At 44.3% G+C, this 14,342-nt stretch overlaps 1 protein-coding gene across 2 annotated transcripts in view; it reads right to left on the bottom strand.

Moving 5' to 3' along the window:
• tsnare1 (T-SNARE Domain Containing 1) overlaps positions 1-14,342 on the bottom strand; it is a 776,868-nt gene that overhangs the window by 126,539 nt on the left and 635,987 nt on the right. For both annotated transcript variants that reach the window (XM_055633878.1, XM_055633879.1), the window contains one exon: positions 695-767. In XM_055633878.1, the coding sequence (XP_055489853.1) occupies positions 695-767 (73 nt within the window). The remainder of the gene's footprint in view (positions 1-694; positions 768-14,342) is intronic.

Here is a 14,342-nt window from a genome sequence, read left to right as displayed (position 1 = left end):
TTTGACTTCACTTGTATGATTCCTCACCCCACCATGTCTATGCTGATTATGATGCCAAATTAAACCAATTCAATCTGTCTGCAAATGGTCTATTTCCCTGCATTTACTGCCTGATCATGTGTCTGCCCAAAACAAATAAAGTCAATTAAAGTTTACTGTCAAATGTGTGGGAAAGAGGGAAGAATGGGGCTAATTGGATATCACGGGATATCAATAGGATTGACATGATGGACCGAAGGGCCTTATTGTGACAAATTATTCTCTATGAAACACTATCAGTGGCTGGAGCATTGAGCAAAGAAAGATTCCTTTTACAATTTAAATTAAGTTAAACCTTTGACATACAGGTGAAAACAGGCCCTTCGGCCCACCGAGTGAGTCCGTGACGAGCAGTAATCACCCCTTAACCAGCACTATCCTACACACTAGGCACAATGCACAAAAGCCAATTAATCTACAAACCTGCGCGTCTTTGGAGCATGAGAGGAAGCCAGAGCACCTGGAGAAAACCCACGTGGTCACAGGGAGAATGTGCAAACTCCATACGAACACAACGCGCAGTCAGAATCAAATCCGTGTCTCTGGTGCTGCAATGCAGCAACGCCACCGCTGCAATTATGTGCCACCCTTAATCTCAATTAGAAGCAAAAGCAGAAGCATTGTAACTTTGATTGAACATTAATGTGACACTCACCGATGTTTTCCCCCTGTTCATGCACCAGTAAAGCTAGGTCCTTAATAATCTGATTCACATCCAGCATGTCGGCCTGTTGGAGGAAATGCAGAATAAGAATCAAAATTAGAGCACAAAATGAAAATTCACTGTTCCAGTATAAACCGCTTGTACTTCAACACCATGTAATGAAGGGCATTATATATTTTTTTGAAGCACACTCTCTTCAAGCCTTAATTAAATGAGAAGGTCAGAGCAGATTATAAAGAAGACATTGACAGGTTTTAACTGGTTCAGAACATTGAAAGAATATAATCCTCAATTGTAGTCAGAGTCACAGGGTGTATCTGAGGGTGTAGCAATCAGTGTCAACCATTCTCTATTTTTTTTTTTTCACCATTATGGGCTGCTTATGTTATCTCCTGGACATTATTTTAATAAGACACATAGACTGACCTTCGAAATGTGCGCAAATTCACTCAGCTTCTCCAGACTGAGGTTGCAACTTGATCCCTGATCAAGAGCAGGAATCCATTTCCTTGGCTGTGATTTTCTTTGAAAGAACAGTCTGAAGAAGTGTTTCACCCGAAACGTCACCCATTCTTTCTCTCCAGAGATGCTGCCTGCCCGGCTGCGTTACTACAGCTCTTTGTGCCTACTCCATTCCGTTGATAGACACCATGCTACCTCGCAGCCATGCCTTAAGACACTCAGTTCTCACTTTGCAATCGTTCTCTCCCTAAAACCATCTGCTTTCCACTTTGATTGTTTTTTAAAACCAATCTTATTGACAGAGTAACCTTTTCTAATGTCTCCAGCATCAGTATTTGTGCTTTTTAAAAAAAAAATTAATTCAATTTCAATTTTATTTTTAATATGTTTTATTATTTATTTATTATTTATTTTTATAATTTCTTTGTGATTTTTTTTAATGATACTGCCTGTAAGGAAAATTCATTTCGTTGTCTCAAATTGAGACAATGACAATAAATTGAATACAATACAATACAATACAAAATACAATCAGCTTGGAAACCCCGTTGCATCCTTTTGAACACATCCTGGAATGTTCGGTCGAACAGTGCTTGCTGTTGGTAGTTTAGAAGCTAACTAAACAGACATTCTATCATGACAAAGGTCCGACTAATTTGGTGATTACCTCTGATTGGGAAAAATGGCTTAGAAGCCACTAATTGTTCACTTTCATTAAAAAAAATAGCACTCCAAAATGTGTTACACAATGTCATAGTCATAGAAAGGTAGGGCACAGAAATAGGCCCTTTGGCCCACGTAGTCCGTAACCATCATCAACCACCTAATGACATTAATCCCATTTTTTATTTACCCCATGTTCACATCAACTCATCCCAGATTATACCTTTTACCCACACACTAGGGAGAAATTACAGCGCCCAATTAATCTATCTAACCATGTATTTGAAACCCACATGGTCACAGGTAAAATGTGCAAATTCCACACAGACAGCGCCCGAGGTCAGGATTGATCCCGGGTCTTTGGTGCCGTGGGGCAGCAGTTTTCCAGCTGTGCCACAGTGTGGCCATGGAGTCTAGACATTCTAATGTACAGATTAGATGAGTATTTTAGTGATGCTCAATACCTTAGGTACTTCCACCCTCAGTCCCAAAGCCCTGGCAGATTCTACCTATCTGCTTGGCCGAATAGATGGCAAATCATTCTGGAGGTCTATTGAAAACATTTCTGTGACATCTTGCAATTAAGTAATCTAGGACATTTACAAAACCCACACTTATGGGCATCCCAAGCATCATACATTTAAACATTCAAGAATTTAAATCTAGAGCAAATCACTCAGAAGCTAGAGGTTTCACTGCGATTCACAGTTTTCAATTTACAGAAGAAAAATTGACCTACAAACCTGTACGAGGTTGAAATGTGGGAGGAAACCTGTGCACCCGGGGAAAACTCACATGGTCATGGGAAGGACACACAAAGTCTGTACTTACAGCACTCAGAGTTAGGATCAAACCTGGGTCTTTGGCGCTGTAAGGTAGCAACTCTACCACTGTGCTGCTGTGCCACCCCAGACCTTCCATCCTGATCACTTCCTTACACAAAGTAAATATCAGAGCTGACCAGGAATGAGTAGGTTAACCAATGATGAGTGTTTGTCAGTGTTGGGCCTGTACTCACTGGAGTTTAGAAAAAAGAACCTCATTGAAACATACAGAATAGTGAAAGGCTTGGATAGAGTGGATGTGAAGAGAGACAGACAAAAATGCTGGAGAAACTCAGCGAGTGAGGCAGCATCTATGGAGCGAAGGAATAGGTGACATTTTGGATTGAGACTCTTCTTCAGACTGATGTGGAGGTGGGGGTGGGGGGCAGGAAGAAGAAAGGAAGAGGCGGAGGCAGTAGGCTGAGGGAGAGCTGGGAACCGGAGGGGAAGGAGGGAGAAAGCAAGGACTGCCTGAAATTGGAGAAGTTAATGTTCATACCACAGGGATGTAAACTGCCCAAGCAAAATATGAGGTGCTGCTCCTCCAATTTGCGGTGGGACTCACTCTGGCCATGGAGGAGGCCCAGGACAGAAAGGTCAGATTTGGAATGGGAGGGGGAGTTGAAGTGCTGGGCCACCGGGAGATCAGGTTGGTTAGTGCGAACTGAGCGGAGGTGTTGGGTGAAGCGATCGTGGTGGAGTAGATTTGATGGGTAGAATGGCTCAATTCTTTCCCTATTCCTTTTGACCTTATAAGCTAAGTCTGCACCTTTCTCACCTTGTTACTTTGTTCTCCTATTTACTTTCTTATGTTCAGCTTCCTCTTGGTTCACACTGAGCATCAACACATCTGTTTTTTGTGCTTGCATTATGGAAATGATAAGGACTGAGGCGTGAGCACATCATAGTAATAAAATCTCTCACATCTTAACAGATAAAATTCAAGACCAACAAACAGCATCAGCTCAAAAGGTTGGCAACTTGCCCATTCATGAATATAAATCTAAATAACTTTAATGGCTGGGGGACTGATTCTGCTTGCACTTGGAAGACTTGACATTTGGAAATATCAACATCCAACCTTTAGGTGTGAGGATGCTCACATTTTAGGGCCCCCTTGATGCCAACACAACTAAAATGGCTGTCAAGCCTTTTAAAGCACTTATGAGAAAGTGCCACATTGTAGAGTGTGAGAGAAGTTTCAGAAGAACCTTGTTCTGATGTTTCTACGCCTTTGGTAGACTCAGCCTTTGCAAAGATCCAAGTGATCATAAAGGCAAAAGCAGCAGGCATATTAATTTGCTAATTTCAATTTAAGCACCAGTAAGGCTGAAACCTGTGAACGACTTTGGTTAGCAGTCTGTGTTGATATGACACAAGACGGTTGCAATGATTTGTATCTTCATAAAAATGATCTCACCCATTATAATTATGGTTCATACTTATCCCTGCTTAATTCCTAATGAAGACAGAGCAATAAATAGATAATAGCTACAGTTGAATTGCAGATTTCCTTTCAATATATTTGAAAAGTACATAACTATTAAAATATTTCATAATCCATAGAAATATTCTTTCCACAGAGCATATTAAATGAAATCCACCGCAGTGATAAATGGCACATGCAATTATTAAAGTGAGAACAAATATTTTTTATCATATTAATTGAGACAAAGATCGTGACTTCTGCCACAGGATTAAGCTGATAATCACATTATTTATTTTTCTCTGCAAAGGTGTAAGGGACACCTATTTTCTCCATACTTGTTTCTTACTGTATGAAAATAGTTTACACTTACAAAATGTAAATCAAAATAAAAATTGCAGATGTTGGAAATCTGAAATAAAAAAACAAGCAGCAACTGCGGAAATAGAATGCGAGTTAATGATTCAGGTCAGAGAACTGGGAAACTGGGAAAGAGAGATAGAAAAATATAATTTTAACTTGGAGAAATGGTGACAAGAGGGGTTAACAAATGCCAAATAGAAAATCAATGATAGAGTGAGAGAAGGTTATATGGATTAGTGGGGGCAGTTCAAGGGTTGGTACTCCCGTTTGCTGGTATCGTGTGTTAAATAGATACATAGACAATAGGTGCAGGAGTAGGCCATTCGACCCTTTGAGCCAGCACCGCCATTCACTGTGATCATGGCTGATCATCCATAATCAGTGCCCCGTTCCTGCCTTCTCCCCATACCTCTTGATTCCGCTAGCCCTAAGAGCTTTATCTAACTCTCTTTTGAATGCATCCAGTGAATCGGCCTCCACTGCCTTGTGAGGCTGAGAATTCCACAAATTCACAACTCTCTGTGTGAAGAAGTTTTTCATCATCCCAGATCTAAATGGCCAACCTCTTATTCTTATGTTAAAAACATGGTGCCGGAACATGTCCAGCAGGTTCAAATGGATAGAGAAGCTCAATGGTAGATCCAGTTCAGTTTAGGTTATTGTCATGTGTAGTGTTGCGTGCTACCCAGTCAGCAAAACGACAATGCATGATTACAATCGAGCCATTTATAGTGTATAAATACATAGTAAGGAAATAATATTTAGTGCTAGGTAAAGTCAGCAAAGGCCGATCGAGGATAGTCCGAGGGTCACCAAAGAGGTAGATAGTTCAGCACTGCTCTCTGGTTGCATTTCGTTGTCTCTGTACTGTACACTGACAATGACAATTAAAATTGAATCTGAATCTGAATCTGGTTGTCGTAGGATGATTCATTTGCCTGATAACATCTGGGAAGAAACTGTCCCTTTGGCAACACCCCTTTCTGCTCTAATCTACACAGCTCTTCCTCCACCTTCAGTATCAGGAACTGGACGGCCAATAACAAAATAAGGTCAGAAGGAATAGGAGTAAAATTAGGCCATTCTGCCCATCAAGTCTACTCCGTCATTCAATCATGGTTGATTTATCTTTCCCACCATTCTCCTGCCTTCTTCCCATAACCTCTGACACGTGTACTAATCAAAAATCTATCTCTCTGGGAGACTAAAACTGAACACATTAGTCTAAATGCAGGTTCACCAAAGTCTTGTACAACTGTAACATGACCTTCCACCTTCTATACTCAATACTCTGACTGATGAAGGCCAATGTGCTGAAAGCCTTCTTGACCAACCTATCCTCCTGTGACACCTGTGATGGCATTTCAGTCTCAGTCACAGAGGCCAGCGTCAGGAAATCCTTCAGAAGGGTGAACCCCCGAAAAGCACCTGGAAAAGCACCTGGACCTGATGGTATACCCGGTCGTGTTCTAAAAACCTGTGCGGACCAACTGGCTGGAGTTTTTATGGACATTTTCAACCTCTTACTTCTGAGCTCCCCACCTGCTTTAAAAGGGCATCAATTATACCAATGCCCAAGAAGAGTAAGGTGACGTGCCTCAATGACTATCGACCAGTGGCACTAACACCTGTGGTGATGAAGTGCTTTGAGAGGTTGATCATGGAGCAAATCAACTACCTCGACAAAAACCTGGACCCACTGCAGTTCGCTTACCGCCACAACAGATCAACGGTGGATGCGATCTCGCTGGCCCTCTGGACCACTTGGACAACAAAAACTCATATGTTAGGCTGTTATTCATCAATTACAGTTCGGCATTTAATACAATCACCCCCTCCAAGCTGGTTACCAAACTCGCAGAACTGGGTCTCTGTGCATCCCTCTGCAATTGGATCCTCGACTTAATCATTCACAGACCACAGTCTGTTCGTATTGATGGAAATGTGCCTCGATAACAACCAGCACGGGAGCACCTAAAGGCTGCGTGCTCAGCCCCCTGCTGTACTCACTCTATACCCATGACTGCGTAGCCAATCACAGTGCAAACTCACCCATCAAGTTCGCTGACGACACCACTGTTGTGGGGCGTATCACTGATGGGGATGAGTCAGAGTATAGAAGAGAGATCGACCGACTGACCAAATGGTGCCAGCACAATAACCTGGCCCTCAACACCAGAAAAACCAAGGAACTGATTGTGGACTTTGGAAGGAGTAGGAGGGGGACCCACAGCCCCATCTATATCAACGGGTCTATGGTGGGGCGCTGTCCTGTGCACGGCTGCCCTGCCAGCAGTTGTCTGTCTTTTCACCATTTTATTTTTATTTTTAGTTAGTTAAAGTGTTTTGTTTGGAGGTCTAGACTTTTTTGTGTGGGGGGTGGGGGAGGGGAAAACTGCCTTTTAGGGTCCCTACCTGGTCGGAGAGGCAGCTTTTCTCCGGGCTGCAGCTTCAACCCGTCCTCGCGGCCTGGAGCGGCGTTTCCTATCGCGGACCACCCAGAACCTCGGCTTCAGCCACGGCACAGCGCTGGAGCGCTATCGTGGAGCGGGCGATGCCTTGCCTGGGTCACCGCGCTGGAGCTCCGGTGAGCTGAAACCGCCGGGTAAAACATCACGGAGCTGCGGGACTGTGGAGCGACCAGCTGCGGGCGGCGGCGCTGAACTTTACACCGGGAGCCTGGGATCTCTTGACGAGATCGCCAGTTGTGGAGCTCCAACCGGCGCGGCCTTGTCGGCTTCGGAAGCCGCGGCCTCCAGTACGGAGGCAGCCGTTCCAGGGTTCCCATGCCGCTGTGAGGACTCTCCCGACGCCGGAGCACCACCACCCGATAATGGCCAGGAACATCGGGCCTCCGTAGAGGCAACTGTGGAGGCCTCAATAGGCCCGACTATGGGTGAAGGGGTTTGGGGACTGGACTTTGTGCCTTCCCTCATGGTGGGAGCCATTATGGGGGGATGTTTTTTGTGTTTAAGACTCTCATTGGTGTTATGTCTGTATTCTTTTTTTGTGTGCTGCAAAATGGCAAAAAGCATTTCACTTCATTACACCTGGGTGTATGTGAATGTGACCAATAAAATACCTTTGATACTTTGATACTTTGGTTGAAAGGGTCAAGAACTTCAAATTCCTGGGCGTGCACATCTCTGAAGATCTTTCCTGGTCCGAGAACACTAACGCAATTATCAAAAAAGCTCATCAGCGCCTCTACTTCCTGAGAAGATTACGGAGAGTCAGTTTGTCAAGGAAGACTCTCTCGAACTTCTACAGGTGCACAGTAGAGAGCATGCTGACCGGTTGCATCGTGGCTTGGTTCGGCAATTTGAGCACCCTGGAGAGGAAAAGACTACAAAAAGTAGTAAACACTGCCCAGTCCATCATCGGCTCTAACCTTCCTTCCATCGAGGGGATTTATCGCAGTCGCTGCCTCAAAAAGGCTGGCAGTATCATCAAAGACCCACACCATCCTGGCCACACACTCATCTCCCTGCTACCTTCAGGTAGAAGGTACAGGAGCCTGAAGACTGCAACATCCAGGTTCAGTAATAGCTACTTCCCCACAGCCATCAGGCTGTTAAACCAGGCTCGGACAAAACTCTGATTATTAATAACCCATTTTCTGTTATTTGCACTTCATCAGTTTATTTATTCATGTGTGTATATATTTATATCATGGTATATGGACACACTTATCTGTTTTGTAATAAATGCCTACTATATCTCCGGAGGTGGCTGCGCTGGTGAACGGCTGCGGCTCGCCTGCAGTCCATTTGTTTTTACCTTTTTGTGTTGTTTTTTTCGTTTTGGCTAGTTACGTTTTTGGTTTTTAGTGGTTATGGTGGGGGGGGGGTTTGTGGGGGGGGCTGAAACAGGGCTTTCTGTCTCTCCCTTCGGTGGAATGCGACTTTTTTGTCGTATCCCCCCTTCTCTGCCTCCGTCTGCGCTGAGGCCTAATGGTGGAGCTGGCGACCTCGAGGCTCCGAAGGCAGAGCCTGCCAGGACTCGCCCTGGGCTCGCTCCCATGAGGGCAGCCCTGCTCGGGGCTGGAACGGTGCTCCCCTGAGGGGCTGTGATGCTCCCGTGAGGGGCTGTGACGCTCCCGTCGGGGCAGCCCAGCTCGAGGGTAACGGCGCTCCCATCGGGGCGGCCCAGCCCAAGGGAAATGGCGCTCCCGTTGGGGCGGCCCAGCCCGAGGGAAACGACGCTCCCGTCAGGGCGGCCCAGCCCGAGGGAAACGGCCCTCCCGTCGGGGCGGCCCAGCCCGAGGGTGGAACGGCACTCACGTGAGGGCGATCTGGCTCGGGGCTGGAACGTTATTCTGGTGGCTGAGGCGGCGTTCTGGCGGCTGTGACCTGAGTTCGGGGTTCAGCCGCGGGCCTGTGGACGACGTCGTCAGCGGCTGTGTCCGCTGGAATGGAGGGCGGTCGCTCCGACCACCCCGGGCCACGGTGTTTGAGCCGGCCCGTTCGCGGAGCTCGGTTAGCCACGGGACTGATTTCGCCATCGCCCGGTGGGGTATCGCCTCAGCGCAGAGGGAGAAGAGGAGGGAAGAGACTGCAGCCCTAAGATTTTTTTGCCTCCATCACAGTGAGGAGGTGCTTGATGGACTCACTGTGGTGGATGTTCATTTGTGTTTACTGTTGTTTATTATTGTATGTATGACTGCAGACACAAAATTTCGTTCAGACCGAAATGTCTGAATGACAATAAAGGAAATTCAATTCAATTCATGTTCTGTGTGCTGAAGCAAAGCAAGAATTTCATTGTCCTATACCGGGACACATGACAATAAACTCACTTGAACTTGAACTTGAACCTTTGTGTAACATGAAAAAAGATGTGCAACATAACAATGAGTTCTGTCCTTTGTGACATTTTGTTTCTGCGGCAAGTTATAATGCTCAGGAGTTGGAAAAAAAATAACTAAAGATGTGGTTATTTGTATATATAATGTGTATACAATAAAGGAGGGCAGTGGTACAGCCTTACTTCAAATGCTCTGTGTGTGAAGTTTGCATGTTCTCCCTGTGATGTTACATGTCTGTATGTTTTGCCTGTTGCATATTATCCCTTCCTTTGGGTGCACAAGTTTCCTTCCACATCCCAAAGAAGTGTGGGTCTGTAGATTAATTGGTCTCCGTAAATTGCACCTATTTTATTGTGAGTGAATTAGAAATTGGGATAACATAGAGTTAGTGCGAATGGGTGATCGATGGTCAGCGTGGACTCGGTGGGCCAAATGACCCGTTTCCTGGCTGTGTCTCTAAACTAAATCTAAACTGAACTAAATTCAACAAGGTTGAATAAATATCTATGACTCTAAATGAATTGACAAGAAACATGGGATGAAGTATTACCCCTTGAAAACATTGCACACAGGGAAAGGAACATGCTCCCTGGGATGGATGGAAGGAAATGCAAAAACAAACCATCTAGAGAAATGCAAAGCACCTTATCAAGAAAGGAGACATATATCATGTACTTTTCTTGACTGATGCTAATTGACAGGCTTTGCTTTCCACTTTTAATCACATATGCATCACTCATTTGAGATCTACCCTCAGATACATGTCTGAAATCTGAAAACCTCAATACCTGGATTTAATGAATGTAATTGAGAGGCCGTTTTGATTCTGTAGCTTGTAAAATTAAGATTGTATAATTCACTCAGTTCTTTCTCCTTCAGGCGAAGAGCCTGCTAGCCAACACCTAGAGATTAGTTTCATTTACATTAAGAACTGAATCCCCTCCAATTTTATGCATTTAGTGCCGGAGAGTACAAGGACACAAGGCCAGAAAATATGAAGGGTGTACTTATTTTCTTCAAGCTCTGTTCATTAGCTCATTGATAAGCTATCCGGAAAAAATATGCAGACATGCATGCACAGACAAGACCTTATGGATCTGAGCACAGACAAAGAGCAGTTCATTTGCCACACACAGTCTTTAATTTAGCACAAGGCAATTTTCAAAGGCATACGCTTCCATAAGTCCCGTTCCTTTATTGCACTTGCTGTCAACAAGGAAGTCACCTTATTAAAATCTGTTGACAGCACTGAACACATTTGTGACGAGTTGTTCCCTTTTTAGGCTGGAATGTCAATGCCATTTATTTAGTGGGTACTTTAGTGCAGCATTTCATCACACCTCCTCACTGCTTGCTAACAACTATTGATCACTGCCGTTCCACACCAAGACAATTTTTGCTTATGCAGTATTCTCATCCTCAGCAACAAGACTGTTAATTTTCCTTTGCCCCAGCAAAGACTTTACCGTTGAGTAACAGAGGCGACTCTGAAACAGCATGCTCTGCACATGATCAATTTACTTTGAACTTTAGAAATACAGCGTGGAAATAGGCCCTCCTTCGGCCCACGAAGTTTGCGCAACCGATCACCCCATACACTAACACTATCTTACAAACCAGGGACAATTTACAATTTTAACAAAGCCAATCAACCTACAAACTTGTACATGTTTGGAATGTGGGAGGAAACTGAAGCACCCGGAGGAAACCCATGTGGTCACAGAAAGATCGTACATACTCCGTATAGATAGCACCCATAGTCAGAATCAAACCCGGGTCTCTGGCGCTGTAAGGCTGCAGCTCTACCGCTATGCCACTGTGCTGCCGAATTAATTGACTGCAATAAGGATAACAGTACAAGGTCTTAAGTTTTTACAACGAATCACACAGAATGTATAGCACCAAACAAGCTAATTGACTGTTAATTCTTCCTTAACTAACTATCAGCATAACTCAGTATTTGCTTTTTGTAATATTCTCTTGCAACAGGTTACTGCGTTCAGCACTGTGATTCTTTTCTTACTCTCTACTGGTACGCAACTGCACATTCAAGTTTGCTTTTATAAATTCATGGCAAATCAAACCATTTACGTGCGACCCAATTCTCAGCAACATAGATAGTGAAAAATTTATAAAATCTCCAAGCTCCAAAGCTTGGGGCAACGAGAACTGCACACAATACTCCAAATATGGCCGAACCAAAGTCCCAGAAAGCTGAAATAGATTGGATCTTTTAGAGATATTTTCTTTAGAAGAGGGAAAGACAAATCAAAAGGCACAAACTCCTGGAGTAACTCAACGGGTCAGGCAGCATCCCTGAAGAACATGGATAGGTGAGGTCGGGAATTCTCTTCAGACTGAATTTTGAAGTGCATTATCCGAAACATCACATATCCATGTTCTGGAGTCTGTGACTAGAATCTGAGGAAGGGTCCCGATCCGAAAGGTCACATATCCATACTCTCCAGTGATGCTGCCGGATCCACTGAATTACTCCAACTATTGGTGTCTTTTTTTTTGTAATCCCGAATCTGAAGTTCATTGTTCATATAGAGACATTAGTCATGGTCTTTACCTCTTTAGGAATTCCATTGAGGTCAAGGATGATTTGCTTCCATTCTATTTCAGTGAAATATGAGTTGGTTTAGGGGTACTTTGCAATATCTGAAGTCTGGGAAGACTTATCTGGGAGGCTTATCTGGGAAGATATGTGCTCCATCTACTGTTTTTATGTGGCTTCCATGAGAGACTCGGAGAGTTCAATGTTTCCGCTGATGCTTCTGTCCTATATTCAGTGGCTATAAATTTTTCAAGGAGACCTTAAGGCCATTCTTGAAGCATTTTTTTGTCCTTCTGGGGATCAATTGTGGAAGCAGAGTTTGAAGTATTGTATTTAGCAAATATTGTATCAGGTTTACCCATGGAGTTGGCTGGTCATAATTCGACCCTTGAGGATCTTTTAGAGATACTTTCTTTAGAAGAGGGAAATAATGATATCAAAAGGCACAAAGTGCTGGAGTAACTCAACAGGTCAGGCAGCATCCCTGAAGGTAAGGATTACTTGTCTTAATGACTACAGGCCTGCTGCACTGACCTCTGTAGTCATGAAGACCCTTGAAAGGCTTGTGCTGGCCAAGCTGAAAAATATCACGAACCCCCTGCTAGACCCTCTGCATATCAGGCCAATAGATCTGTGGATGACACAGTCAACCTGGGCCTGCACTTCATCCTCCAGCACATAGACCATCAGGGGAACTATGCAAGGATTTTGTTTGTTGATTTTAGCTCTGCATTCAACGCCATTGTGCCAGAGCTACTACACTCCAAACATTCTGAGTTGACTGTGCCTGAACCCCTCTGTTGATGGATCACCAGCTTCCTGACAGACAGGAAGCAGCATGTGACGCTGGGAAAGCACATCTCGGACTCGCAAACCCTCAGCATAGGTGCACCGCAAGGCTGCGTACTCTACCCTCTCCTCTACTCTCTCTACACCAACGACTGTACCTCCACTGACTCCTCTGTCAGGCTTCTCAAGTTTGCTGACCCTGATATGACTGATCCAGGATGGGGAGGAATCTGCCTACAGACAGGAAGTGTCACAGCTGTCATCCTGATGCCATCACAACAACCTGGAACTCAATGCTCTTAAGAAAATGAAATTGATTGTAGACTTTAGGAGAGCTCCCCCTCCCTTCACCCCACTCACCATCAACAACACACAGTCACACCTGTGGAGTCTTTTAAGTTCCTGGGAATCATCATCTCCAAAGGACCTTAAGTGGGGGGCTACCATCGACTCCACAGTCAAAAAGGCACAACAGAGGATGTACTTCATGCGGCAGCTGAAGAAGCACCATCTGCCACAGGCAATGATGGTCCAATTCTATACAGCCATCGTAGAGTCTGTCCTCACCTTCTCCATCATGGTCTGGTTTGGCTCAGCCACCAAGCACGACACCCGGAGGTTGCAGCAAATCGTCCGATCAGCTGAGAAGGTTATTGGCTGCAACCTTCCCTCCAGTGACAAACTGTACACTGCAAGGGCCAGGAAGCGAGCGGGTAGGATCATCTCTGACCCCTCTCACCCTGGCCACAAACTCTTTGAATCACTTCCCTCCAGAAAGCAACTCCAGACTATCAAAGCTGCCACAGCCAGACATAAAAACAGCTTTTTTCCACGCTCTACTCAATAACCAAAAATCTGTAGCCTCCTTTTGCTCTGGTATTTTATTTAATTCACATGTTTAATCAATAATGTTTTATTATTAATGTTGAATGTTTTATGTATCATTCTTAACTGTCACTGTATGTCATGTTGTCACTTGTGGGCGGAGCACCAAGGCAAATTCCTTGTACGTGAATACTTGGCCAATAAACTTATTCATTCATTCATTCATTGATGCTCCCATGTTGGCCTGGGAGAGAACAATGTCATTGGGCTTCTTATCACATCATTGAACTTGAAAGAATTTAGGGAATCGGTATCTATGGTACCCCTTAAGTTGTTAAAGAGAGATCAAATAAAATGAAGATAATAAAAAGTTCACATACACTAAGGAAAAAGTTAAAATGTGTAAGAAAGAACTGCAGATGCTGGTTTATACCAAGGATAGAAACAAAATGCTGGAGTAATTTAGTGTCAGGCAGCATTTCTGGCGAAAAATAATAGGTGACATTTTGGGTTGGTACCCCTCTTCAGACAGCATTTTGGGTCTATCTAAGGAAAATGTAAAGTTTGTCAAAAAGTAAATGTTAATCTGATTGCCATGCATGGCTAAACTCCATTTGTAGTTCTAATGGAGCCATAAGAGCATGCAGTTGCTGGAATCTTGGGCAAAACACAAAGTTATGGAGTAACTCAGCAGATCAGGTAGCTTCTGTGGAAGAAATGGGTGGAAGGGCCCCGACCTAAAATTGCCTATCCATTCCCTCCACAGATCCTGCCTGACCTACTGTGTTACTCCGGTACTTTGTGCTTTGTTTGTAGTTCAGATATCGTTTTGGAATCCTCTTGCATCACACTTGGTTCCCTTAACGATCATCAATAAAATGTTTTCTTCTTAGCCAAACCCTTGGATCTATTCGGTTACC

Source organism: Leucoraja erinacea, chromosome 4 (genome assembly GCF_028641065.1).
Source record: "Leucoraja erinacea ecotype New England chromosome 4, Leri_hhj_1, whole genome shotgun sequence".
In the NCBI taxonomy this organism is placed as follows: Eukaryota; Metazoa; Chordata; class Chondrichthyes; order Rajiformes; family Rajidae; genus Leucoraja; species Leucoraja erinaceus.
Note: the sequence above shows the minus strand (reverse complement) of the source record. Positions and strands in the feature narration are given on the sequence as shown.